General features: G+C 42.0%; 1 protein-coding gene across 2 annotated transcripts in view; it reads right to left on the reverse strand.

Moving 5' to 3' along the window:
* Positions 1-620: 620 nt before the first annotated feature.
* The window catches only part of LOC128657056 (zinc finger protein 585B-like), a 33,875-nt gene continuing 11,235 nt past the window's right edge, over positions 621-23,260 (reverse strand). For both annotated transcript variants that reach the window (XM_053711281.1, XM_053711282.1), the window contains exons 3-8: positions 20,841-20,948; positions 17,629-17,733; positions 15,761-15,874; positions 13,737-13,844; positions 6,439-6,546; positions 621-1,446 (exon numbers count right to left, since the gene is read on the reverse strand). In XM_053711281.1, the coding sequence (XP_053567256.1) occupies positions 947-1,446; positions 6,439-6,546; positions 13,737-13,844; positions 15,761-15,874; positions 17,629-17,733; positions 20,841-20,948 (1,043 nt within the window). In that variant the 3' untranslated portion in view covers positions 621-946. The remainder of the gene's footprint in view (positions 1,447-6,438; positions 6,547-13,736; positions 13,845-15,760; positions 15,875-17,628; positions 17,734-20,840; positions 20,949-23,260) is intronic.

Below are 23,260 nucleotides of genomic sequence, written 5' to 3' on the forward strand. Positions count from 1 at the left end.
TGCGGCGGGTTCAGGGAGCGGCGGGTTAGGGGTTAATACATTTATTATAGTTGCGGTGGGCTCCGGGAGCGGCGGTTTAGGGGTTAATATGTATAGAGTAGCTTGCGGTGGGCTCCGGGAGCGGCGGTTTAGGGGGTAATAACTTTATTTAGTTGCGGCGGTGTAGGGGGGGTCAGATTAGTGGTGTTTAGACTCGGGGTACATGTTAGGGTGTTAGGTGTAGACAGCTCCCATAGGAATCAATGGGATGTCTGTCAGCAGCGAACTTGTACTTTCGCTATGGTCAGACTCCCATTGATTCCTATGGGATCCGCCGCCTCCAGGCTGGCGCTTTGAAAACCAGGTACGCTGGGCCGTAAAACTGCTGATCGTACCTGCTAGTTTTTTGATAGCTAGCAAAAGTAGTGAGAATGTGCCGCACTTGTGTGCGGAACATCTGGAGTGACGTAAGAATCGATCTGTGTCGGACTGAGTCCGGCGGATCGAAGCTGACGTCACAAAATTCTACTTTTGCCGGTCTCGAGCCTTTGATAACTAAGGCGTATCAGCCTCGCCACAAATACGCTGCGGAATACGCAGCGTATTTGAGGTTGACGGCTTGATAACTACCCCCCTAAGAGTTTCTTTCTGATTAAAACATTTTCCACAGTCCAAACATGAAAATGCTTTCTCTCCTGTATGAATTTTCTGATGCCTAATAAGATTTGATTTTCTAATAAAACATTTTCCACAGTCAGAACATGAAAATGCTTTTTCTACTGTATGAATTTTCTGGTGCATAAGATTTGATTTTCTAAAAAAACATTTTCCACAGTCAGAACATGAAAATGCTTTCTCTCCTGTATGAATTTTCTGATGCATAATAAGATTTGTTTTGTGAGTAAAACATTTCCCACAGTCAGAGCATGAAAATCCTTTCTCCCCTGTATGAATTTTCTGATGCTTATTAAGTTTGTTTCAGATTAAAACATTTTCCACAGTCCGAACATGAAAATGCTTTCTCTCCTGTATGAATTTTCTGATGCCTAATAAGATTTGATTTTCTAATAAAACATTTTCCACAGTCAGAACATGAAAATGCTTTTTCTACTGTATGAATTTTCTGACGCATAATAAGATTTGCTATCTGAGTAAAACATTTCCCACAGTCAGAACACGAAAAACATTTCTCTTCTGTATGAGTTTTCTGATGCACAAGAAGAGTTGATTTCACAGTAAAACATTTTCCGCAGTCAGCACATGAAAATGCTTTCTCCCCTGTATGAATTTTCTGATGGGTAATAAGATTTGATTTCTTATTAAAACATTTCCCACAGCCAGAACATGAAAATCCTTTTCCTCCTGTATACATTTTTAGATGTTTGAAAAGATGTGATTTCTTAAGAAAATATTTCCCACAATCTGCACTCTGATCATGACTAGGATTATTGCAGTTTGTGAATTTACCTGTCAATAAGAAACACAATGGGAGTAATGTTATTAATTACATAATTATTTTATCATGAGAACATATAAACTGTTCTGATTTAGTCAGTCCCCTACAATTGTAGAAGACACTGTGACAACTAGACCTTTCACAGCTTTCATGCTAAGGCTTAAAGTGATGGCAAATGCTAGCATTTGTGAAACGCTAGTATTTGCCATTGGAACAAATAAAGATGACTTTCATTCATGAAGTATAAAATACTTCATTATGAAAGCTCCTTTATTTGTTCCAAGTGTTTGCCATTCTCAGCTGCTAAAAGCAGCCCACCGTCAGAACGCTATTTCCCCTATTTGGCTGAGAGGTGAAGTATTTTATACTTCATGAATGAAAGTCCCCTTTATTTGTTCCAATGGTAAATCCTAGCGTTTCACAAACGCTAGGATTTATCATCATGTTAAGGACTCAGTCAAAGACCAAACTAAATTAAAATGAATGATGTTTTTAAAATGAATGTTGTTTTGCTACCTAATGCATCATGTCCTTTTAAAATTGTGTTCACAGAGTCTTTTAGTAATACAATTATTTCAGTCCATAAACTAATCTTTATAACTACTGCTTGTGTTTAAAACAAAGATGACACTACAACATCAAAAACAAAGAAAATAGCTTCCAGGCGGTGTAGTATATCTAAGCAATATATAAAATCATCTGAGAGAAGAATCTCACTCACGTGTCAACTACACCTTCTGGGATAATTAGCAGCTTCCCAGCCAACTGTATTACTCAGGCAATTCTGTTATATCATATAGATGATGAGGATTATTTAGCTGTAAAGGCTTAAAGATCCCAATACAGCTAAACGAAAAGGATATCAATCTGTGAAAAATCTCCATGTACACTCACCTGCACCCTGCATCCCTCAGACATGTCACACATTGTCACGAAAACCTCAGGATTTAGCTAAGAAGGGGTTAATTCTGTGTGGCTTGAACTAAGAACCGTTGTTTGTTTTTTAGAAATAGCTGTGCACTGGGTTTGTTTGTGTTTTCTTTGAAGTGCCAGAACCCATCATAAATAGTTTCTAAAAAACCCTTCCTCCAAATGTTATTGTGTATGCATTGAGTCAATCTGTCAGCTCCAGAGATACCACAGTGCTTCTCCCCCACATCCTGATGAGGCCAATAAAAGGACATTGGTCTAATGCCTATATGTGTTTAAAGACAGGGGGGTTTCTTAGCCTGCCCAGGAGGGTGTGGTCAGGAACTTGATCTAAGGGAAAAAAAGTATAAGGGTCTTGGGTGTTAACACTGAAAGTGTTCATTCTACATGGGAGGCTGCTTGCTACAGCGTGGGTGACAACTTTTCTTCTTGCCCATCTCCCTGGGGGCAGACTCATAAGATAGTGAAGTATTTGGTCTGTTATTTTTCTCCTTTTTATTTTAAAACACTGTTTGCGTGTGTAATTTTATTTGTAACAACTTTTTTATTAATAATGCATTGTGCATAATATTTTTGGCATAATAAATAATTCCTTTATTAAGTTTGGCCTTTGTCTAATAATTGAACCACGTTACTGAAAGAGACTGGAATATTAGAACTGTATAATTTAGGTTATTTTCTGCTAAATTATATTTAGAGGGTTAATGTGTAAAGTCTGGGGTTTTTCTTAGGATTTTCCCTTTAATAAATTTTAAGTGGTGGCAGTATTGGAGCTATAGGATTTATAGTTTATTGTGGCTGGCATTAAAAGGGAGTTTTGGGCATTTCTCTTACGTCTAGTACAGACTAGGGGAGTGTGGTTAACCCGTGCACCCACTAAACTGAATCACAAGCTTGCCTGGTATGGCTAGATTGTGACCTATTGGTGACAGAAAAAGGTGGCTGATAACCCTTTCTGTCCCAAATAAGTGACTGGCGCAGGGTTGGATAACCTTGGTTCGTCACAAATTGGTGGGCAGCGGTGTAGATAATTTTTTTATTATTAGATTTTAGTGCGTGTGGATTTGCTAGTGTGAAAATCCCGGTACTAAAAGAAATTGTTTCTTACAATTTCCAAAGGCTAAAACTCAGTGCATTATATAGTCACACATTGCAAACAGTCCCCTTCCCTATTCTCTGTTTTTCTTTTCTATTTTATTTTTGCTATGGAGGCATACGAGCAGCGATCTAAAGAGGCACTTATACTCCTATGCCAGGAGCGGGATATTCCAACACATTCAAAGAACAAAGATTTACTAATACAAGTTCTTGTTGAATATGATAACAGCCAAATCACACCAGTTGAAGTCTCAGGAGAGATGTCTGCAGCTGGGGGCAGCGATTCATCAGGATCTGGGGATCCCTTGGACTGTTATTTGCTAACTGTTCTTAAACATATGGGCTCAGTGGATGCAAGTTTGTGCATGGAACTGATTACAAAGTTTTATGAAAGACAGGCTGCTGAACGACAGGCTGCTGTGGCTGAGAGACAGGCGTCTCTGGCAGCTGAGAGAGAGGCTCTGGCAGCTGAAAGACAGGCTGCTGAACGACAGGCGGAGAGTATCAGCTAGAGCTTGCACGGTTGGAGGAGGGATGGTCTCACCTGTTGTTAGTGAACCTAGAGACCCACCTGCTCCCAGAGTGCGTGCAGAGAATTTTCCCACCCTGGAGAAAGATGGAGATGTGGAAGTATTCCTGCGTAGCTTTGAGAAAGTTTGCCAGGAGGGAGGACAGCGTGCATGTGTGCGAAGTGCTGTGCCTGAACTGGGGGTGTCTGTGCTGAGAGGTGAACCTGTAAGAGGAGAACCTGATGGGGGAGAAAGGCAGATAGACTGTGTGGGTCTGTCTGTGCCTGAACCAAGTTTAACTGTACAGGGAGAAACTGTTTGTGATAGGAGGCAGATGAGTGGGGAGTGTCTGTGATTGAATCAGTGGATTCTATAGAAGGAGGTGAGATTGACGGGGGAGAGAATGACTGTGTGACTGGGCCGCTGGATGATGTGCGCCAGTCTGTGGCAGGGGCAATTCCGTACCCTGTGAAAAGAGACAATAGTTGGGATAAATGGCAGAAGGAAGATGTGTGCTTGTCTGCACCAGTGTCAAAAGGATCCCAGATTCTGTGTGAGGATGCAAAGTGGCAGACTGACTGTGAGAGAGAGCAGGGGGGGCAAGCTAGCGCACTCTATGACAGAAGCAGCAGAGCCACAGACTTCAGAGTGTGTGGGGGAGGAGGGTACAGGATACTCTTTGAGGGACCCCCAGAGTGAGTGTGAAAGATTGTGGGTGACAGAGACCCCAGTAACCTCAGCTGTGACCTATAAACAGACTGCACAGACTAGGGGACAGAGACTGACACAGACTGCAGGCACAGGGGGGAGGAGTACAGAGAAGTGTATTTACACAGCCCCACAGTGCCATTCAGCAAATACACTGATAGATGTGCAGCATCAGTGTCCCCAGCAGGCTCAGCAGTTAGAACACAGAGTGGAGAGGAGGGGGGCAGTTAGTCAACCCCCTACCAACCATAACAGAGTGCAGGAGTATAGGAATTCTACTCCAGTGGGAGGGCAAGATCCTATGGTAGTTAAGCAGCAACTGACAGCACACAATATGTTCAGAGAGCACACCATAGGTAGCAAGACCCTAGGTTTCACAGGCACCTCTGTAACAAGGGATGATGTGTTATCCAGGGATAAGATGCAAGCCATATTGGGGGAGGTACCTGCAAAACCCAGAGATGCCATATTCCCACAAAAACAGTTGCAGGATTTTACTGCCAGAGAGGGAGTATATGAGATGGGGCAAAATGTTCTGGTACTAACACCCATGAGGCAGAACCAGCTACAGGCTGCATGGGAGGGGCCCTGCAATATATTCAATCAGTTGGGTAGAGCAACTAGTGTGTCACTTTTAAAAGGAGGGCATCCTGCTGGCCAAACTGCTATGTGCAATTTGTCTGGCAATGGCGTTATCACCGCAAGGGTAAGCTCCCTTTGATACGCATCGGGAGTGGCTTGTAGCCACCCCCTTTTGCGCCTCTTATTGGGGGAGGTGTCACGAAAACCTCAGGATTTAGCTAAGAAGGGGTTAATTCTGTGTGGCTTGAACTAAGAACCGTTGTTTGTTTTTTAGAAATAGCTGTGCACTGGGTTTGTTTGTGTTTTCTTTGAAGTGCCAGAACCCATCATAAATAGTTTCTAAAAAACCCTTCCTCCAAATGTTATTGTGTATGCATTGAGTCAATCTGTCAGCTCCAGAGATACCACAGTGCTTCTCCCCCACATCCTGATGAGGCCAATAAAAGGACATTGGTCTAATGCCTATATGTGTTTAAAGACAGGGGGGTTTCTTAGCCTGCCCAGGAGGGTGTGGTCAGGAACTTGATCTAAGGGAAAAAAAGTATAAGGGTTTTGGGTGTTAACACTGAAAGTGTTCATTCTACATGGGAGGCTGCTTGCTACAGCGTGAGTGACAACTTTTCTTCTTGCCCATCTCCCTGGGGGCAGACTCATAAGCTAGTGAAGTATTAGGTCTGTTATTTTTCTCCTTTTTATTTTAAAACACTGTTTGCGTGTGTAATTTTATTTGTAACAACTTTTTATTAATGCATTGTGCATAATATTTCATGTCTAATAATTGAACCACGTTACTGAAAGAGACTGGAATATTAGAACTGTATAACTTAGGTTATTTTCTGCTAAATTATATTTAGAGGGTTAATGTGTAAAGTCTGGGGTTTTTCTTAGGATTTTCCCTTTAATAAATTTTAAGTGGTGGCAGTATTTGAGCTATAGGATTTATAGTTTATTGTGGCTGGCATTAAAAGGGAGTTTTGGGCATTTCTCTTACGTCTAGTACAGACTAGGGGAGTGTGGTTAACCCATGCACCCACTAAACTGAATCACAAGCTTGCCTGGTGTGGCTAGATTGTGACCTATTGGTGACAGAAAAAGGGGGCTGATAACTCTTTCTGTGCCAAATAAGTGACTGGCGCAGGGTTGGATAACCTTGGTTCGTCACACACATACACTCACCTATACCTATATTGTCACATATTTCCTGCTCTGGTGGTTCTGGAATATTTCTTAGCCACTGATCTTCTGTTTGTTCCATGTTACATGAAATCTTAGCATCATTTTCACCTGGAAAAAAAAGAATAAATACATTTCTGTTTATAAAAAAAAATGTGAAAAATTGTGTAATAAAAGTTAAATATGCCTCAGCCTTCAACACTAGCAGTCACATCAGTAAGAAACATTCCATATAAATGACATTAGAACAACAGTAAATACAGGTGTCAAGCAATAAAGCGAGTTAGATAGGAATAACATAAATTACGCTTACCAGAAAATTTCCTTTCCTTCTGTACAGGGAGAGTCCACAGCTGCATTCGTTACTTGTGGGAAATTATACCCAAGCTCCAGAGGACTCTGAATGCTAACAGGAAGGCAAAAAGGAGAGGCAGCCCCAATCTGAGGGCACCACAGCTTGCAAAACCCTTTCTCCCGAAAGCTGCTTCAACAAAAGCAAAAATGCATAAAGAATTTAGGAAAAAGAATGTAAGGAGGACCAGGTAGCCGCCCTACAAATCTGATCCATAGAGGCCTCATTTTCGAAGACCCAAGAGGACGTCACTGCTCTCGTAGAATGAGCCGTAATCCTCTGAGGAGGCTTGTGTCCCGCTGTCTAATAATGTGAAAGGATTTTGAAGCAGAGCACAAATATAGAAAACTGCATTTATTAGTAAAAAATAAAAGCTAATAACACATATGTAGCAAAAAGAGTTTATCAGAACACAGCTGACGCGTTTTGGCCTCCTGCCGTTGTCCAAGCTGAATAAAATTGGAGTGTAAATCCCCATTTCTTATTTAAACAGACTCACTCTTACTGATTAATTGAGACACACCTCCATCCAATAATATCACTTAAGATTCCCACATGGGAGGGAGGAAAATAATAGTGTCATCAGAAGGTCTTTCTTAAACGGAAGTCTCCAAGGTGGCAGAGAAGCCATCTCCACCAGATCTGCATACCAAATTCTGCGAGGCCAGGCCGGTGCTATGAGGATCACTGAAGCCCTCTACTGTTTGATTTGAGCAATTACCCAAGGAAGAAGAGCAAACGGAGGAAACAGGTATACTAGAATGAAGTTCCAAGGAACCGCCAGGGCATCTATCAGTTCCACCTGGGGGTCCCTGTACGTCAACCCTTATCTCAGGAGCTTGGCATTCTGTCGAGATGCCATGAGATCCAACTCCGGCTGACCCCATTTGAGAATCAGGCTGGAGAACACTTCCGGATGGAGTTCCCACTCCCCCGGATGAAAGGTCTGTCTGCTCAGAAAGTCCACCTCCCAGTTGTCCACCCCTGGGATGTGGATCGCTGACAGGTAGCAAGAATGGGCCTCCGCCCACTGAATTATCTTGGTTACTTCTGTCATCGCTAAGGAACTCCTCGTTCCTCCCTGATTAATGATGAAGGCTACTGAAGTTATGTTGTCCGAATAGAACCTGATAAACTTGGCCAAGGCTAACTGAGGCCAGGCCAGAACAGCATTGAAGATCACTCTCAGTTTCAGGATGTTTATAGGAAGAACAGACTCTGGCTGAGTCCAAGTCCCTGAGCCATTAGAGAGCCCCAGACAGCTCCCCACCCTAAAAGGCAGGCATCTGTTGTCACAATCACCCAAGACGGTCTGCGAAAGCAGGTTCCCTGGGAAAGATGATCCACCATTGAAGAGAATCTCATTTCCTGCTCCAGAGTTATCTGAGGAGACAAGTCTGCATAATCCCCGTTCCATCGCCTGAGCATGCTTAGCTGCAGAGGTCTGAGATGGAACTGAGCAAACGGGATGATATCCATTGCCGCCATCATCAGCCCGATAACCTCCATGCACTGAGCCTCTGACAGCCTGAAGGGCTAGACAAGTATCGATAATCTTTGATTTCCTGACTTCTGTCAGAAAGATCTTCATGGATAGGGAATCTATTATGGTTCCCAAGAAAATTATCCTTGTACTTGGAGTCAAGGAACTTTTTCCCAAATTTATCTTCCACCTGTGAGTTCTTAGGAAGGTAACACCAGGTCGGTATGGGATCTTGCTTGTTGAAAAGATGGCGTCTGAACTAGAATATCGTCCAGATAAGGTGCCACCCCAATGCCTTGTGGTCGGAGAACCGCCAGGAGAGACCCCAGAACCCTTGTAAATATTCTTGGAGCCGTGGCCAGACCAAAAGGCAGAGCCACGAACTGGAAGTGCTTGTCCTGGGAGGTACACCTTAGGAACTTGTGATGATCCTCCTTCAAACATGCGAAGGTCACCCCCATCCTCAAAAAACCCTCCCTCGACCCTAACTCCCCTGCAAACTACCACCCCATATTACTGCTCCCACTAGCTTCAAAACTCCTCGAAAAACTAGTTTTCAATCGCCTAACCCACTTCCTGTCCTCCAACTCATTGCTCGACCCCCTGCAATCTGGCTTCCTTCCCCAACACTTAACTGAAACTGCCCTCACCAAGGTTACTAACGATCTCCTTTCTGCTAAAAACAAAGGCTACTACTCTATACTCATCTTACTTGACCTATCTGCTGCCTTTGACACTGTTGACCATCCCCTTCTCCTACAGTCTCTCAGTTCTCTTGGTCTCTGTGACACTGCCCTCTCCTGGATTCACTCTTATCTCTCTAACAGATCCTTCTCAGTCTCTTTTGCTGGTGACTCCTCCTCTCTATTGCCCCTGTCTGTTGGAGTACCTCAAGGCTCTGTCCTGGGTCCTCTACTCTTCTCTATTTACACTTCTTCACTGGGTAAACTTGTCAACAGCTATGGCTTCAGCTATCACCTCTATGCTGATGATACCCAGATCTATCTTTCCACCCCTGCACTCTCTCCTTCTGTCAACTCTCACATCAGTGACTGCTTATCTGGCATTTCCTCCTGGATGGCCTCTCACCACCTAAAAATAAATATGTCCAAGACCGAACTACTTCTAATTCCCCCCTCTAGCTCCACTCCAGTCTCTAATTTTTCTATCACTGTTGGCGGCACCACTATCTCCCCATCACCCCAAGTCCGCTGCCCCTGAGTCACGCTTGACTCAAATCTGTCCTTCATTCCCCACATCCAACTGCTCTCTTCATCCTGCCGCAACCACCTACGCAATATCTCCAAAATTCGCCCGTTTCTGAGTGCTGAAACTACCAAACAGCTCATCCACTCCCTGGTAATTTCCCGACTTGACTACTGTAACAACTTACTAACTGGCCTCCCTCTCTCCCCGCCTCTCTCCCCTCCAATCCGTCCTAAATGCATCTGCCAGACTAATCCACCTCTCTCGACGCTCTGTTTCTGCTGCGCCTCTCTGTGAGTCCCTTCACTGGCTCCCCATTCACAACAGAGTTAAATTAAAAATTCTCACCCTGACCTACAAAGCCCTCACCAATGCTGCCCCACCCTACCTGTCCTCACTCATCAACAAATATACTCCTGCCCGTCCCCTAAGATCCAACAACGACCTGCTTCTTGCATCCTCTACCATCACCTCCTCTCATTCTAGACTACAGGACTTCTCTCGTGCGGCACCAACCCTCTGGAACGCACTTCCTCGAGATGTTAGACTTGCCCCTAACCTCTCCTCCTTTAAACGTTCCCTAAAGACCTTTCTGTTCAGGGAAGCTTATCACCCGACTTATTAACAAACTAACCAATTAACTAACAGTTGCCCTCTAACTCCTCACTAATATCATTCTCACCTCTGCAGTCCCCACCTCCTGTTTCCAATCCTCCTACCCATCTAGATTCTAAGTTCCCACGGGAACAGGACCCTCAATTCCCCCTGTATTTGTCTGTAAAATGTTGTGTCTTATCGTATTGTTTCTCCACTGTACTGTTATCCTTGTACCTATGGGCAGTGCTGCGGAATCTGTTGGCGCTTTATAAATAAAGAATAATAATAATAATAATAATGATCCCTGTGAATGGGAACATGTAGATACGCGTCCTTTAAATCCACTGTTGTCATAAATTGACCCTCTTGGATCAATGGGATAATGGAAAGTATAGTTTCCATCTTGAAGGATGGAACTCTGAGAAATTTGTCTAGACTCTTGAGATCTAAAATTGGTCTGAAGGTTCCCTCCTTTTTGGGGACCACAAACAGGTTGGAATAAAAACCCTGACCTTGTTTCTGTACTGGGACGGGAACAATCACTCCCATGATAGAAAGGTATTTTAAACAATGTAAGAACGCCTCTTTCTTTATCTGGTCTGCAGATAATCTTGAAAGTCGAAACCTGCGTCTGGGAGGAAAACTCTTGAACTCCAATTTGTATCCCTGGGACACTATCTCTATTGCCCAGGGATCCTGAACGTCCCAAACCAAGGTTTAAACAAAGAAGGATAGTCTGCCCACTACCAGATTTGGACCCGGATCGGGGGCATGCCCTTCATGAAGTCTTGGAATCAGCAGCAGGCTTCCTGGACTGTTTGGCCTTGTTCCAAGACTAGTTGGGTCTCCAAGCAGGCTTGGATTGTTCCTGCTTATAGGAGGAAGAGGAAGAATTTCCCTTGAAATTTTGAAAGGAACGAAAATGATTCTGTCATCCCTTTAGCTTGTTTCTCTTATCCCGAGGGAGTAGATGATCCTTGTCTCCCGATATATATGAAATAATTTCCGTCAAGTCAGGGTCAAACAAGGTCTTCCCCTTGTAAGGAATCGCTAGAAGCTTAGACTTAGATGACACGTCCGCAGACCAAGGTTTTAACCATAGGACTCTGCGGGCTAGGACAGAGAAACCTGAACTTTTAGCTGCCAGTTTGATGATTTGAAGAGAAGCGTCTGTAATGATGGAATTAGCTAGTCTTCAGAGCTTTTATCCTGTCTTGGATCTCCTCCAAGGGAGTTTCGGTCCTGAGAGACTCAGATAGAGCATCTAACCAGTATGCTGCCGCACCCGTGATGGTAGCAATGCATGCAGCAGGCTGCAATAGCAGACCCTGGTGAACATATATCTTTTTAAGTAGACCCTCTAACTTCTTATCAATAGGATCTTTGAAAGAACAACTGTCCTCTATGGGAATAGTAGTTCTCTTGGCTAAGGTGGAAACAGGCCCTTCCACTTTAGGAACGGTCTGCCAAGCCTCCTTGAAGGCATCAGCTATGGGAAACATCTTCTTAAAGATAGGTGAGGGAGAAAAGGGAATACCTGGTCTCCTCCCATTCTTTAGTAACGATCTCCGAAGCTCGCTTTGTAACAGGAAATATGTCTGAGAAAGAAGGAGTTTCAAAATATTTGTCCAGTTTACTAGACTTTAAAGGGGCCACCACTACTGTGAAATCACAGTCGTCTAAGTTAACTAAAACCTCCCTGAGCAACAGGCGGAGGTGTTCTAGCTTAAACCTAAAGGTTACAACCTCCGAGTCCGTCAGAGGCAATGAACTTGCTGAATCTGAAATTTCACATTCAGATTGAATTGCATTACCCTCCTCTTCCGGTTGGGAGGGAACTTCCATGGCATCCACAACCTCACTTACTGATTGTCTGGCTTTCCTCTTACGTTTGCCTTGCAGCATAGGAAAAGACAATGCTTCATAAATTGTAGAGGACATAAGAGAAGCTATGTCTTTCAAGGTAACTGCAGGCGCCAAAGTAGGAGTACAGGACACTGCTTGAGCGGGCGTTAGAGTTTGGGACGCTTGGGGAGAAAGCTGCGGCACACCTTTCACCTCGTCGGTAGACTTTTGGGAAGCATCTGCCTTTGAAAAGATTTGTTCAGGAAAAATAATTTCTCTACAATCTATAGCGCTCTCAATGCATGAGGGACAGAAAGAGATTGGTGGTTCCACATTAGCATCCAAACACATAGAGCAAGTAAAATTTTGCAAAGCTCCTGTGTCCATATTTAGTCACAAAAATGTAAATATGCAATGAAAATTTTAATTTTTACACAAAAAATTTTTTATCAAAAAAACTTTACTGTTTCTTTAAATTTTAAAGTGTAACTTTTTTTACTGCATGCAAGAAAAAGTACAAAACAACGTTCTCAAACAGCTATAGACTAAAAATAAAGACACCCCCACACCTCAGCAGCTCTGCTGAGGTGTCTACCTGACTGTAAGAACCGGATCCTTCACTCCCTGTAGGGCAGCGATCCTGATTCGATGGGGAAAATATTCAGCAGCGCTTCCAGTCTAAAAACGCTTGTAAAATCTAAGCCAACATGCGCTTTTAGGCAGAGCAATATCATGCGTGTAACTCTGTCTGAACCGTCTCTAGATAGAGGCGCAGTATGAAAGGCGCGCAATCTAGAAGATCCGCCCATCGTGGGCGTGGCTAAGCGCAACGACACACTCTTGGCCGTTATAGCTATGGTAAATAACGCCATATTAATAAAAACCACCATAATTATGCTTTCTCCCAGCCCCAGTGCCTGTAATATGCTGTCTGGTCCCCTCAGACCCTGAGAGTGTATATGTCCCAAGCGCTTATACGTTATATTGTGCAACCATAAGCCTTATGTGAAATGTAATGAAGTGTAATAAAAGTGCTCCTTTTCCTCTAAGTGTCCCAGGAAAAATAAATAAGCACTTACCTCATATGTCTGCCTGACAGCAAAGGCAGTTCAGCAGGTTTGAGGAGTCCTATCCCCCACATGGACCTCTGAAAAAAATGAAATTCCTGATTAAATATGCCTCAGGTTTTCAGGGTTAGGGCAGCAAACAAATATGGGAGGTGCAGTGAGAATTATGTCCCACAAGTTCCCAATGCTTTAAAGCCACCAAGGATCTACTGAAGAGACTGATATGGACTACGGCTACACCCTAGGACAAAGCAGCACAATCTTGCACTACTTTAAAAATAATAAACTCTTGATTGAAGAATCTATACTAACACCTCACTTTACCTCTTCCTATCACTAACGTAGGCAAAGAGAATGACGGAACTGGGAGGGAAGGGAGGAGCTATTTAACAGCTCTGCTGTGGTGCTTCTTTGCCTCCTCCGGCTGATCAGGAGGTGAATATCCCATTAGTAATTAAGATGATCCGTGGACTCATCCTGTCTTAAAAAAAGAAATTCACAATAGTAATTAGATGATCTGTGGACTCACCATGTCATTAGAAAGAAATAATTATTTTCTTTAGACTTGGATTTCAGTCCTACATAAATGATATCACAATCACCTACAAATAACAGGGGCATTTTCATCTGTGTGTTTTACTGAAAAGAGATGATGGCTCTAAAAATGTCTTCCTTTTCTGTAATAAAAACCTATGTGCTTAGTGGGACAGATGATCTGTACCTCTCAGACACATCACACACGTGCACTCACCTGTACTGATATTGTCACCGATTTCCTGCTTCACGGCTTCCTGCTGACTCTTTACATACAGATCATTTGTTTGTTCAGCATTAAGTGCGACTTCAGTCTTAACATCACCTGCATAGGTCATATAAATATAGTCCCATTTTAGCTTTTTAGCACTGCAGAAGGAAATTGTAATATTAGACACGTCACACACATACACTAACCTGTACTGATAGATCATATAAATATGGTCACAGTTTAGCACTGCACAACGAAGTTGTAGTATTACAATGCCCCACATATACACTCACCTGAGCCCTGTATCCCTCAGACACATCACACACGTACACTCACCAGTGCCCTGTATCAATGAGATGCAAGTGGAGCAAAACCGTTAACGTTACCCTTAGTGTAACATTGCGCACAGTTATCAGAAACATGAAATTTATATAGATACAGAGAGAATACAATTTTAAACAACTTTCCCATTTACTTTTATTATCTAATTTGTTTTGTTATCTTGCTATTCTTTGATAACGAGAGAATGAAGAAAATTAGATAATATAAGTAAATTGGAAATTTTTTATAAAATTGTATTCTATCTGTATCTATCTGAGAGCTTCATGTCTCTGATAATGATTGTGCGCAAGGTCACACTAAGGGTATCGTTAACGGTTCTGCTCCTCATTCTCTCTCTGCACCATGAAAAAAAAATTAAGGGTTTCATGACCCTTTACCGAGGCTGACATTTATTTAACGCACCCTATACTTTGAATGAAGAGCACAGGATTTGCTACCAACGCTCATATTACATTGGCGACATAAGTGTTACACTCGAGCACATTACAAAATAGCACTGGGAACTTAGTGCTTTTAGAGACCTGAAGTAAAATGTAAAAAACAAAACTTTCATGATTCAGAGAGAGAGAGTAATTTTATACAACTTTTCAATGTACTTTCGTTACCAAGATAATGAATCAAATGTTATCTTTTGTTGAAGGAGAAGCAAATCAATACTGGGAGCTAGCTGTAAACATCTGCTGAGCCAATGACAAGAGGCATTTGTGTGCAGACATCAGCTAGCTAGTAGGGCATTGCTGCCCCCTGAGCCTACCTAGGTATGCTATTGAACAAAGGGTAAATGTGTAAAAAAGAGAAATAGACAAAGCGCTTAGGAGAAAGCAAATCCTGCTAACCTCAGTTTAACCCCTCCAATTAGCTTTGAGCGCTACCTCTAGGTTATAAATTGAACAAAGGATACCAAGAAAATACAGAAAATTAGATATTAGAAGTAAATTGGAAAGTTGTTTAAAACTGTATCCTCTATCTGAAGCACAAAAGTTTAATTTTGACTTTACTGTGCCATTAACGCCTGAATATATGCGCAATAAAACACACGTAAAATATATTAGAGTAAAGTATTTCACTCATAGTTATACATATGTAACACAAAAACAAGGTTTATCATAGAAATAAATGTTCTAATAGTGATTTAAAGGGATATGGTCTATGGTCTGGTGCACAAAGGTGAATATGTATGTGTTTTATTTATATGTGTACAAATATACAGAAGTCTATGCAGAAAGGGACTCAGCGAGGTCACAATAAACGACCTCCAGATGTTAGTGCGCCTGAGACGTTGGCTCTTCCGATAACATTTTACGTTCAACTTGTAATATGAGTTCAAGAATAGGAGCACTATAGATTTATCTTGAGCAGAGTTAGCACTCAGTAGTGATTATAGTTTTGTGCTTCATTTGTAATCTATTCCTTAGTTATTCATACATGAGCTGCTCACTGACTTGTGTCTGCTGTGTAACCATCTGAGAAAATATAACTGTTATTTACATGAGGCAAAATGTCACCATCACAGAATATTCCCTTTACTTAACCCCTTAATGACAGACGTACCCTGTACATCTGTGGTCGTTTTGGGTTTAACTAGCGCAACTTCACTGGCAAAGCTGTGCTAGGACTGCATGTGGAGGCAAGACCTGCGCTATATCTAGCAGATGTTTGAGGGTAATGTGTTAATTAGTGCTAATCACCTGTAGCCGTATTGATAGGAACTTCATCCTCCTCAGTCTTCACGTGATCACACACATACGGTTCTCCTCTGTACTCAACTACTGAGCCATCTGAAGGCGTCACATCCATACGGCCTGTACAATAAGAATACACATGCATATGTGTAAGTTATTTGTAGTGCTCATGGGATGTATCAATTTCTCTCTCATTGTATATAACGAAAAATCATGTGAGAACGCAAAAAAATTACTATGTGCACACAAGAGAATTATTTAGTAGACTATCACACCATGCACACTCGCCTATAACTCACATACAATATATGTGCACACTCACCTGTAACTCACATACCTCACACACAATATATGTGCACACTCACCTGTAACCCACATACCTCACACACAATATATGTGCACACTCACCTGTAACTCACATACCTCACACACAATATATGTGCACACTCACGGTAACTCACACACAATATATGTGCACACTCACCTGTAACTCACACACAATATATGTGCTCACTCACCTGTAACTCACATACCTCACACACAATATATGTGCACACTCACCTGTAACTCACATACCTCACACACAATATATGTGCACACTCACCTGTAACTCACATACCTCACACACAATATATGTGCACACTCACCTGTAACCCACATACCTCACACACAATATATGTGCTCACTCACCTGTAACTCACATACCTCACACACAATATATGTGCACACTCACCTGTAACTCACATACCTCACACACAATATATGTGCACACTCACCTATAACCCACATACCTCAATGAAAGCAAAAGGAGGAACGGATGCCCAAGAAATAAAATAAAAAGTTCTTTATTTCAGCAAAAAATTAAAAGTTGCAAGTTGGGGCAACAGACAAGAAAACAGGTGTAAGACAGGCGAGACACCTATGGGCTTACATGTTTCGGCGCTTAGCCGTAATCATAGCCTCAGGTGTGACAAATTAACAGTGAGTTTAAAAGAAGTACAATGCATGCTGATTGGTTAAAAAATACACAAACAAAAGCACGCCTATTTTACACAACAGTGTGGAACATTGGAAATTAACCCTAAATGCCATGTAAAGCTCGCAGAACATCAAGAAACCTAAAGATGAATAGCAAAAAGAAAAGAAAAGAGGGGGGGAAAGTAAATAGCGGATAAAAAACGGAAAAAAATGATATAAAGAAAATAGAGAATGTAAGAAAAGCATAAATATATACTAAGATTAGAAAATGCAATAAAGGCATAATGAAGTATAAAGCCTAGGAGAAAAGGGCAGAAAGCACAAAGCACAAAACAAATATGAATCATAACATAATAATAATGATAATACAGTCACTTTCTTGTGAATAAGAATATATAGAAAAAATAATTTACTCTCCATTTGAAAAAATATATTTGCATTTTTAGTTGTATTGTGATATTATGATATTAAGAAATTAAGAAATTATTCCCAGAAGTTGATTAGATCATATTTTTGGTATATTTTGTGAGATATTTCAACTCGCTATGTGAACTGTTACCTTTTCAGCATAGACACATATCAGCGAGTGTACAAACCCTCCCTTCTTACCCACATACCTCACACACAATATAGGTGCTCACTCACCTGTAACCCACAACATACATGCACAACCACCTTGTGTACACTCACCTGTAACACACACACAATCCATGCTATCTTCATCCTTCAGACACATCACACATGCACACTCATCTGTAACACTCATGCACATTCACCTGTAGCCCATGTCCCACAGACACAGCATACGTGCACACTTACCTGTGACCTGCATCCCTCAGGCACAACACAAGTGTCGTATCCTGTGTCCCTCAGACACACCACAAGTGCACACTCACCTGGGCTGATACTGCAACTGGTTTTATCATCTGGTGCTTCCAGCTGATGCCTCACACACAGATCTTCTGTTATCTCAACTTTCACTATATCAGCGTTATCTTCATCTGTACAAATAAAGCAGATTCAGTTTTTATATCACATGATCTAGTTTTGTATAACTTTACCATATATACGGCCAGATTACGAGTTTTGCGTTATGAGGGGTGCTGTGCTAACTTGCACATTAATGTCACCGCTCACTTACCTACAACGCTGGTATCACAGGTTTTCAGAAACCCGGCGTTAAAAGGCAAGAAGTGAGCGTAGAGCAAAATATACCGATGAAGACTTCTGCCCGTCTGGAAGACCACTTCTGCCCATCTGGAGGACCGCTTCTGCCGGCTTCGTTGAGGACATCTTACTGCTTGGATGAAGACTTCTCCCGGTAAGTGGATCTTCGGGGGTTAGTGTTAGGATTTTTTAAGGGTGTATTGGGTGGGTTTTATTTTTAGGTTAGGGCTTTGGGCCACAATAGAGCTAAATGCCCTTTTAAGGGCAATGCCCATCTAAATGCCCTTTTCAGGGCAATGGGGAGCTTAGGTTTTTTTAGTTAGGGTTTTATTTGGGGGGGTTGGTTGTGTGGGTGGTGGGTTTTACTGTTGGGGGGGTTGTTTGTATTTTTTACAGGTAAAAGCTGATTTCTTTGGGGCAATGCCCTGCAAAAGGCCCTTTTAAGGGCTATCGGTAGTTTAGTTTAGGCTAGGGGTATTCTTTTTATTTTGCGGGGGCTTTTTTATTTTGATAGTGCTATTAGATTAGGTGTAATTAGTTTAAAGATCTTGTAATTTGTTTTGTTTTTTTCTGTAATTTAGTGGGTTTTTTTTTTTTAATTTAGCTAATTGTTTTGAATTTAGTTAATTGTATTTAATTTAGGGAATTTATTTAATAGTAGGGATAGTTTAGGTGTTAGTGTAAGACAGGTTAGGTTTTATTTTACAGGTGAATTTGTATTTATTTTAGCTAGGTAGTTAGTAAATAGTTAATGTGACGTGAGTCACCAAGATCTGAGGGCCTGTTATGGAACATTCTTTGGGCTGGAGGTACATGGGCTTAAGGATACCCAGAGACTGAATGGAAATGTGGAATTTTATATGCTGGACACCCCATGTACTTTAATAACTCTGTCTTATGTCCATGTCACCCTGTATCCATAAATACAGGATGGGTACAGGGTGTGAGTGCCCCTTGTGGGAGCAATTGTGACTCTATAAACCAAATGGTCATAAAGGACTTAATAGTTAATAAGCGCTGTTCTTATATTCTGTAATAAGATGTATTTTATTTACGTTTCTAATCTGATTGTGTCTCAAGAGTCTGTCTGGGTAAACTGATTGTGTTCCTGTGTGATTATGTTAACTAGACTGCCCAACATCAGATTGTCTGAGTAAACTTTATTCCACAGTTAATTAACTTGATATGTTAATCTGTTTTACCTGTGAATAAATTGTTAGAGGCTTGATGTATTGTTCATATGTTTGCTTTACTGTTGAACCAATTTCCTATGTTACCTGAAGCTCTGTAAATGCCAGGATGTATAAATCTGTGTGCTGCTTTCAAATAAAGTGTTCATTTTTGTGTTCAGAAAACTGAGTGTTGTCTCAGTTCTGTTCCCCTACATAACTTTAGACTGCGGTCAAAGGGATGTCCAGGACAAGGGAAGTGTTCTGACGAAGGTACTCATTTGGGGTACCAGGCGGTCAGTCACAGTTAATAACTATTTAGTAACTATTCTACCAAGTTAAAATAAATACAAACTTGCCTGTAAAATAAAAATAAACCCTAAGATAGATACAATGTAACTATTAGTTATATTGTAGCTATCTTAGGGTTTATTTTACAGGTATTTAGTTTTAAATAGGAATTATTTAGTTATTAATAGTAAGTTTTATTTAAATTCATTTTAATTATATTTAAGTTGGCAGCGACGTTGGGGGCGGCAGATTAGAGGTTAATAAATGTAGGTAGGTGGCGGCGATGTTAGGGACAGCAGATTAGGGGTTAATAATATTTAACTAATGTTTGTGAGGCGGGAGTGTGAGGCGGTTTAGGGGTTAATGTTTATTATAGTGGCGGCGATGTCGGCAGTGGCAGATTAGGGGTTAATAATTTAATTTTAGTGTTTACGATACGGAAGGGCCTCGGTTTAGAGGTTAATAGGTAGTTTATGGGTGTTAGTGTACTTTTTAGCACTTTAGTTATGAGTTTTATGTTACAGCATTGTAGTGTAAAACGCATAACTACTGACTTTAAAATGCGGTACGAATCTAACTGGATAGGGTATACCGCTCACTTTTTGGCCTCCCAGGACAAGCTCGTAATACCGGCGCTATGGAAGTCCCATAGAAAAAAAGACTATACGCAATTTGCGTAAATTGATTTGCGGTAAGGCCAAAAAAGTGTGCGGTGCCCCTAAATCTGCAAGACTCGTAATACCAGCGGTAGTGAAAAAGCAGCAGTATGAGGCTTAACGCTGCTTTTTTACTCATAACGCAAGACTCGTAATCTAGCCGATAGTTTGTTTATTTCCCTAACAGACAATAGCACCAAATTCACACATTGTCCTTCTTTTCCCTCTCATCCTTTTTTTTCTTTTGTTTACTGTGATCCTCTATATTCCAGTATAAAACTACAACATGAACTAAACAATGGTTAAACTCATTGTGTTATCTGCGCTTATAAAGCAGATAGTAAACCACAAGGGAGAGCAGTAAGTAACTGTGTGCACAGCCCCGGCAGACTCTCACGTATTACTACTCACCGGCAGGGAGGGAGAGCAGTAAGTAACTGTGTGCACAGCCCCGGCAGACTCTCACGTATTACTACTCACTGGCAGGGAGGGAGAGCAGTAAGTAACTGTGTGCACAGCCCCGGCAGACTCTCACGTATTACTACTCACCGGCAGGGAGGGCGAGCAGTAAGTAACTGTGTGCACAGCCCCGGCAGACTCTCACGCATTACTACTCACCGGCAGGTAGGTAGAGCAGTAAGTAACTGTGTGCACAGCCCCGGCAGACTCTCACGTATTACTACTCACCGGCAGGGAGGGAGAGCAGTAAGTAACTGTGTGCACAGCCCCGGCAGACTCTCACGTATTACTACTCACCAGCAGGGAGGGAGAGCAGTAAGTAACTATGTGCACAGCCCAGGCAGACTCTCACGTATTACTACTCACCGGCAGGGAGGGAGCAATGTATTTCAGTCTGATGACTATTCATGTCATCTGTCTCATCCTCTTCCTTCGCATTTAATAGCCCAGTGCCCGGGTTTTCCTCTAGACGCCCTGTAATTACAGCAGGAAGTTACCCGATAGAGCACAGTACAGGGTGTAACATAAACTTATATAACAGCAGTTTGTATGTTTTATCTTCTTTTACAATAATATCCTGAAGCCTAATTAAATCACGCTTTGTATTAAATGCAGCCACTTACAGCAATGAGTAATATTGAATCACTTTTGGGAAGAAATTGGCACAGATTTTATAGAATACAATTTAATTAATAAAAAAATTAAGTACAGTAGCACAGCTAGGAAGAAAAAAAATCCCAATTTAAAAGGTTAACAGGTACCAACTATGGGCCGAAATAAACCAGCATCTTGGAATAGTGTAGTCACATCGTATGTATCTAACCCCTTGATCCAACTTAACCCTGTGCCTATCTCAGTATGCTCTCACGACAAGCACTGCTGTCATACATAAAGCACGCTCCTGAGCCTACTTCAGTTTGCTCCCATGACTGCTGCTTCATATAGAGCATGATCCTGTATCTACCTCAGTATGCTCTCATGACAAGCACCGCTGCCTCATAGAGCATGATCCTGTACCTACCTCAATATGCTCTCATTACAATCACTGTTGCCTCATATAGAGCATGAACCTGTGCCTACCTCAGTATACTCTCATGACAAACACTGCTGCCTCATATAGAACATGATCCTGTACCTACCTCAGTATGCTCTCATTACAAACACTGCTGCCTCATATAGAGGATGATCCTGTACCTACCTCAGTGTGCTCTCATTACAAACACTGCTGCCTCATATAGATCATGCGCCTGTACCTACCTCAGTATGCTCTCATTACAAATACTGCTGCCTCATATAGAGCATGCGCCTGTACCTACCTCAGTATGCTCTCATTACAAACACTGTTGCCTCATATAGAGCAGGCTCCTGTACCTACCGCAGTATGTTCTCATTACAATCACTGCTGCCTCATATAGAGCATGATCCTGTACCTACCTCAGTATGAGCTCATTACAATCACTGCTGCCTCATATAGAGCATGATCCTGTACCTACATCAGTATGCTCTCATTACAGTCACTGCTGCCTCATATAGAGCATGCGCCTGTACCTACCTCAGTATGCTCTCATTACAATCACTGCTGCCTCATATAGAGCATGCGCCTGTACCTACCTCAGTATGCTCTCATTACAATCACTGCTGCCTCATATAGAGCATGATCCTGTACCTACCTCAGTATGCTCTCATTACAATCACTGCTGCCTCATATAGAGCATGCGCCTGTACCTACCTCAGTATGCTCTCATTACAATCACTGCTGCCTAATATAGAGCATGATCCTGTACCTGCATCAGTATGCTCTCATTACAATCACTGCTGCCTCATATAGAGCATGCATCTGTACCTAACTCAGTATGCTCTCATTACAAACACTGCTGCCTCATATAGAGCATGCGCCTGTACCTACCTCAGTATGCTCTCATTACAAACACTGCTGCCTCATATAGAGCATGATCCTGTACCTACCTCAGTATGCTCTCATTACAAACACTGCTGCCTCATATAGAGTATGATCTTGCACCTACCTCAGTATGCTCTCATTACAAACACTGCTGCCTCATATAGAGCATGCGCCTGTACATACCTCAGTATGCTCTCATTACAAACACTGCTGCCTCATATAGAGCATGATACTGTACCTACCTCAGTATGCTCTCATTACAAACACTGCTGCCTCGTATAGAGCATGCGCCTGTAATTACCTCAGTATGTTCTCATTACAAACACTGCTGCCTCATATAGAGCATGATCCTGCACTTACCTCAGTATGCTCTCATTACAAGCACTGCTGCCTCATATAGAGCATGATCCTGTACCTACCTCAGTATGCTCTCATTACAAGCACTGCTGCCTCATATAGAGCATGATCCTGTACCTACCTCAGTATGCTCTCATTACAATCACTGCTGCCTCATATAGAGCATGCGCCTGTAGCTACCTCAGCATGTTCTCATTACAAACACTGCTGCCTCATATAGAGCATGATCCTGTACCTACCTCAGTATGCTCTCATTACAATCACTGCTGCCTCATATAGAGCATGATCCTGTACCTACCTCAGTATGCTCTCATTACAAACACTGCTGCCTCATATAGAGCATGCGCCTGTACCTACCTCAGTGTGCTCTCATTACAAACACGGCTGCCTCATATAGAGCATGCGCCTGTACCTACCTCAGTATGCTCTCATAACAAACACTGCTGCCTCATATAGAGCATGATCCTGTACCTACCTCAGTATGCTCTCATTAAAAACACTGCTGCCTCATATAGAGCATGATCCTGTA

This window comes from Bombina bombina, chromosome 4 (genome assembly GCF_027579735.1).
Source record: "Bombina bombina isolate aBomBom1 chromosome 4, aBomBom1.pri, whole genome shotgun sequence".
Classification (NCBI taxonomy): domain Eukaryota; kingdom Metazoa; phylum Chordata; class Amphibia; order Anura; family Bombinatoridae; genus Bombina; species Bombina bombina.